The sequence below is a fragment of the Sinocyclocheilus rhinocerous genome, unplaced genomic scaffold (genome assembly GCF_001515625.1).
Source record: "Sinocyclocheilus rhinocerous isolate Xijiao unplaced genomic scaffold, SAMN03320098_v1.1 scaffold115, whole genome shotgun sequence".
In the NCBI taxonomy this organism is placed as follows: domain Eukaryota; kingdom Metazoa; phylum Chordata; class Actinopteri; order Cypriniformes; family Cyprinidae; genus Sinocyclocheilus; species Sinocyclocheilus rhinocerous.
This window is the reverse complement of record NW_015650001.1, coordinates 1,466,862-1,472,909: the sequence shown is the minus strand read 5'-3', so window position 1 is coordinate 1,472,909 and position 6,048 is coordinate 1,466,862. Positions and strand designations below refer to the sequence as shown.

The 6,048-nt window shown below is 37.4% G+C and overlaps 1 protein-coding gene across 3 annotated transcripts; it reads left to right on the top strand.

Annotated features, from left to right (window-relative positions):
- The first annotated feature begins 3,258 nt into the window (after window positions 1-3,258).
- LOC107711178 (ATP synthase subunit d, mitochondrial-like) lies at window positions 3,259-5,494 on the top strand. 3 transcript variants are annotated; one of them, XM_016516110.1, is made up of 4 exons: window positions 3,259-3,334; window positions 3,902-4,033; window positions 5,205-5,301; window positions 5,381-5,494. In XM_016516110.1, the coding sequence occupies exons 2-4, from the start codon at window positions 3,912-3,914 to the stop codon at window positions 5,477-5,479; spliced, it is 318 nt and encodes a 105-aa protein (XP_016371596.1). In that variant the 5' UTR covers window positions 3,259-3,334; window positions 3,902-3,911; the 3' UTR covers window positions 5,480-5,494. The 3 variants fall into 3 exon arrangements, with proteins under 3 accessions (XP_016371596.1, XP_016371597.1, XP_016371598.1); XM_016516111.1 differs by having other exon boundaries at window positions 3,259-3,338; window positions 3,905-4,033; XM_016516112.1 differs by having other exon boundaries at window positions 3,259-3,338.
- Window positions 5,495-6,048: the final 554 nt, after the last annotated feature.

Below are 6,048 nucleotides of genomic sequence, written 5' to 3'. Positions count from 1 at the left end.
CCTGTAGTAAGTCATTCTGGCCACTAGAATGTACTACAACCTTTGGGAACATAAAAAACACTTTTGGTGAATTACAGTAATTGTTTTCAAAGATTAATTATGTACTGTATGTACAGTAAGGGCGATATTGGCAAAATCTCACCTGTAGTAAGTCAGTCTCGAAACTACAAATGAACTACAGCCTTTGGAACATGAAAAAAAAAAACTTTTGGTGAATTGCAGTAATTGTTTTCGAATATTAATTATGTACTGTACGTACAGTAAGAAAGAAATTGGCAAAATCTCACCTGTAGTAAGTCAGTCTCATAACTACAAATGTACTACAGCCTTTGGAACATGAAAAAACCGTTTTGGTCAATTACAGTAATGGTTTTTGCTGATTAATTATGTACTGTATGTACAGTAAGGGTGATATTGGCAAACTTTCACCTGTAGTAAGTCATTCTGGCCACTAGGAATGTACTACAGCCTTTGGAACGTGAAATAAACCCTTTTGGTGAATTACAGTAATTGTTTTCGAAGATTAATTATGTACTGTGCGTACAGTAAGAAAGAAATTGGTAAAATCTCACCTGTAGTAAGTCAGTCTCATAACTACAAATGTACTACAGGCTTTGGAACATGAAAAAAAACCTTTTGGTCAATTACAGTAATGGTTTTTGCAGATTAATTATGTACTGTATGTACAGTAAGGGAGATATTTGCAAAATATCACCTGTAGTAAGTCAGTTTCATAACTACAAATGTACTACAGCCTTTGAGCATGAAAAAACCCTTTTTTGGTCAATTACAGTAATGGTTTTTGCAGATTAATTATGTACTGTATGTACGTAAGGGTGATATTGGCAAACTTTCACCTGTAGTAAGTCAGTCTGGCCACTAGGAATGTATTACAGCCTTTGGAACATAAAAAAACCCTTTTGGTGAATTACTGTAATGGTTTTTGCAGATTAATTATGTACTGTATATACAGTAAGGGTGATATTGGCAAACTTTCTCCTGTAGTAAGTCAGTCTGGCCACTAGGAATGTACTACAACCTTTGGAACATAAAAAAACATTTTGGTGAATTACAGTAATTGTTTTCGAAGATTAATTATGTACTGTGAGTACAGTAAGAAACAAATTGGCAAAATCTCACCTGTAGTAAGTCAGTCTCATAACTACAAATGTACTACAGCCTTTGGAACATGAAAAAAAAACTTGGTGAATTACAGTAATGGTTTTTGAAGATTCATTATGTACAGTATGTACAGTAAGGGTGATATTGGCAAACTTTCTCCTGTAGTAAGTCAGTCTGGCCACTAGGAATGTACTACAGTCTTTGGAACATAAAAAACTCTTTTGGTGAATTACAGTAATGGTTTTTGCAGATTAATTATGTACTGTATGTACAGTTAGGGAGATATTGGCAACATTTCACCTGTAGTAAGTCAGTCTTGTAACTACAAATGTACTACAACCTTTGGAACATGAAAAAAAAACTTTTGGTGAATTATAAAATAGTAAAATAGAAAATAGTTGTGTACTGTACATACAGTAAGGGAGATATTGTCTATGGCGACATATTGGTTAAATATGTTCGGTCAGTTTGCCCACAAGACATTTACTATGGCGTTGTAAACATAAATTGTATTAATTACTGGACTTCGTTTTGTACTGAGAGGTAAATTTGCAGACGGTCCCTAAAGCAGCCTAGGCGAATGTCTGGCGAATATCAAACCTAAAACTAACTTTACCGCGCTAATTTTTATCTAAATTCAAAAATCATACAGAAATTTACTATGAAAATCACCTTTTCAAAATGGAAATGGGACCTGTTTCACTACTTAGAATGCCCCAGCAAATTAATGAAAGTGACAGGCAGGCATAAGGCCACAGGTGAAATGTAAGACTAGCACAGGTTAAAATGGCTGTGCCTTAAAATAGTAAACAAGGTGACTTGCATCATCCACTTACATAAACAAATTAGCCAACACAACATGCCAAGGGGCAGCTGAACATTGAAAGGGTTTAGTGTAAATATGTAAACAATTCTTTAAAAAACAAAACAAAAAAAAAACATGTAGGCCTATATATTGACATCAGATGTTGAGGGAGATCCCGCAGCAATTTATTAAGATTTTAAAATAACAGCAACACCACGGTTGCCATAAAGGTAGCTAACATTGTTTAATAATATAGCCTAATGAACTAATTATTTTCATATTTTAGACTAAATGTGTGCAGAGTCTGCAGACCTCTAGATTGCCTATTAAAACTTAAAGGGAAGCCCCGTTCTGAAGCCCGCCCGCCTCCGCTCACTCAAGCTGGCCCCGCTCACTCAAGGCCGCTTTTTCGTTGTGAAAGCAAAACTACTTTGTTTGGCCTTCCAGAAGAGGACACAACTAGAAATCAGTGGTTAAGTTGTATTTACAACACTGTTCCAGAACAGTTTAACCCAAATATTCAGATGTGTCCAGTGCATTTTGCGGAGGATGAGGACTGTTTCCTGGGACAGTAGCCTACAATTTGAAACTTCCGCGTCTTCATGGACAGCGCAGGTCAAGGTTGCTTAGCAACGGCAGACGCCTCCGGAGCGCAAGCGCCCGAACGCTTTGGGAAAAAGCAGAAAGCGGCGCGCCTAGCGTTTTTCACGCGTTTTTAGGCGCGACATGTGAATGGCCCCTAAATCATTATAATCAGTAACAACTGCCTCGTTTATAATGGGTTTTATTGTTTTTGTCTTGTTGCGCCGGGACAGGGCATCACAGTATGGTGAGGGGCGTAACATTTCCGTCACACGCTTGAGGTATTCGGCCAATCACAACGCACTGGATAGCTGGCCAATCACAGCACACCTCTCTTTTCAGACCGATGAGCTTTGTAAAAATCGACGAGTTTCAGAAAGGCGGGGCATAGAGGAGAAACAATAATGTACAGTATGTGGAAAATAATGTGTTTTTTTTTACCTTAAACCGCATAAACACATTGCATTACACCAAATACACAACATAATGTTCTTTTTTAGCAACATCATATGACCCCTTTAACAGAAACCATGCCGGAGGAGTCAGCAATATTTTCGTCTTTTTTCTTGAAAGAGTTGGCTATTGACTTGAATTTTGTTCTGCTAAAATTACATTTTATCAGCTTTTGATGAATGGCCTGAAAGCTACACAATCTGAGTGATGAACGATATGTCTGTTTGGCGCTCTCTAGTGCAAGTGCACCGCAGTGTGGTGTTTTCTCCAGTCCGCTGGGTGTCAGTAGTGTCAGTAGTACTTTCTTAACCGCGCTTCCGCTCTCCGGCGGCCATCACGCTTCTGTCATTGCAGCGGCTTGATCCTTGAGCAGTAAGTACGCGTCGAAATGCAGTCATTTGACAAATATTACAACGCCGTTTGTTTTCATTTGAATAAAAGATAAACATTAGGCTTTATCTTCCCTGTTTATGAGAAATTACGCGGTTTTGGGCCGGTTATATTTGTGTTTATCTTGTATAAGTCATACGCTGACCTTGTCTTGTTCACTTGTGTACAGAAGGCTTTTCTTTGCAGATGCTGTTATTAACATAATTTCTGATAAAAACGGAAAACGATTGACTGTTACGAAATCTATTTAAATGCGAAAACGTTTTTTTCCCCAGTATGCTAAGTTAGAGCCACTTGGCTGGTGTCTTTCTCAGTGTATGTTGGCGTTCTGTGACCGATTAGATGTACATGTTGAATATGTTAATCTGGATAACATTAAGTGCTTGACTTCAAAATAATAATAAAAACATTATATTATAAACATATTTAAAGTCTTATTACACCAGGTGGCCCAATAATTTGCTTTGCATGTAGTTGGTCCAGTTTGCTAAACTTGTGAAAGATCTTTGTCATTCTTAATAACCATGTCTACATGAAATGTTTTGACAGGAGCAGAGAGATGGCAGGTCGCCGTGCAGCTGTAAAGGCCATTGACTGGGTGGCTTTTGCGGAGAGGGTCCCACCGAACCAGAGAGCCATGTTCAACAGCTTGAAGACCCGCAGTGATTCCATCGCAGCAAAGTGAGTCTGACTGCTGCTATACATGAAGGACATCAACTCCACAATTTCTACTAGCACGTAGTTTATTACCCTAGGGGTTTCAAAGCTGTGCTGGTTTTTTGTTTTGAACCATCAAGGGGCGATACATAAACCATCATCATTGTGCCCTTGAGCGAAACACCATAGGTCAGGTGCAGGTCAATGGACTGTCCTGGTAATAAGTGTACTGTATGTTGGGGGATATAAAACGTGACTAAAGCTGTCTATGCTTTATTTAGCAATAGTTCTTTCAAAGTTTGTCTCAGTCCAGTCAGAGCCAGTTATGTTGTCCAGACAGTATTAGACAAAAATGTTCTTTTCTGATGCGTCGCCACAGAGTGGTTCCAATATTGTGATGCTTCACGATTCAGTCTCGACGTTTACAACTTATAGTTAAATATTACAGTTTGAAATAATAGTTTTCTATTTGAATGTAATTAAAAATTAAATTTATTTTCAAATATGCTGATTTGCTGCTCCAAACAAATATGATTATTTGTGACGCTTAATAGTTTTGTGGAAACTGTGATACACTACCATTCAGGATGAATACTTTTAATCATTAAGGACACATTAAATTGATCAAAAGTGACAGTAAAGGCATTTATAATGTTGCACAAAATGTATATTTCAAATAATGCTGTTCTCTTGAACTTTTTCATCAAACAATCCTGAAAAAAAGTATTCCTTAAGTATTATAAATCCTGCAAAAACTGTCAACATTGATAATAATAAGAGCCATTGTTAATAATTGAGCAGCAAATCAGAATATTAGATTGATTTCTGAAGGATCATGTGACACTGAAGACATGAGTAATGATGCTGAAAATTCAGCTTTGCATCACAGGAATAAATTGTATTTAAATTAGATTCACATAGAAAACAGTTGTTTTAAATTGTAATAATATTTCACAATATTACTGGTTTACTGTATATTTGATTAAATAAACCTAGCATTGGTGATAATAAAAGACGTCTTTCAAAAATATTAAAATCGCAAATATTCCGAACATTTGACTAGTAGTGTGAATAAATGCTGAATTACACAAACACAGGTTTTTGGATTTAGATATAGATTTTGCAAATTACACAAACTAAAATTTCATATCAAACAAGTCAATTATTATTTGTGCTGAACTATTTTTACTTGCAGACTTAGATCCTTGCCAGAGAAACCAGCTACCATCGATTGGAGTCACTACAGGAGTGTTGTGGCCAAAGCAGGCATGGTGGATGAGTTTGAGAAGAAGGTGAGATCCAGTGGTTTCTCAGTTTCTCAGGTTTTTGCTCTGCTATGTCTCTTATAGGCTTCTGTTTCTCAATCTACAGTTCGCTGCATTGACAGTCCCTGAGCCAGTGGACACTCAGACAGCAAATATTGATGCCCAGGAGCAGGAAGCTGTGAGTCTCTCCTCATACTTCAGCTAAAGTTTTTCAGTATTTATGTATTTGCTCTGAATCGGTTTCACGGGGGATCCATCATATTGACCCAACAAGCACTTTAACCTATTTTAGTAAGCAGTGCATGCTTTCTACACTGTTATTGATTAAATGAACACACCAAAGATATTTTTTTCATTTTCATTTATTCATTTCATTCATTATATATATGTATCAGGGGCATTCCCTCCGAGGAGGCAAGGGAGGCAGTGTCTCCTCAAAAATTGGATGACAAAATAATCGATATTACAAACATAAATCGCAAATATTACTAAATATGGCATTAAAAGTATAAAAGTCACTCGTTTTTATGAAGTAACACTGTCAAACAGCGACACCCGCAGGTAAAGTTACAGCGGAGGCTTGCCTCCCTTCGGTCCATAGACTTTCTACAGAGACCCTAAAGCGTGCCGTGACTTTTCTGGAGGCTCATTGAGATGAATGGGGGAAAGTCACGTGAGAGGAGGCAATGCCTCCATCGCACTATAATTGGATATGATCAGTTATGATTGGATGTGATTGGTTCGTGTGATAAATCCCGCCTCTTGTTTTCGTGC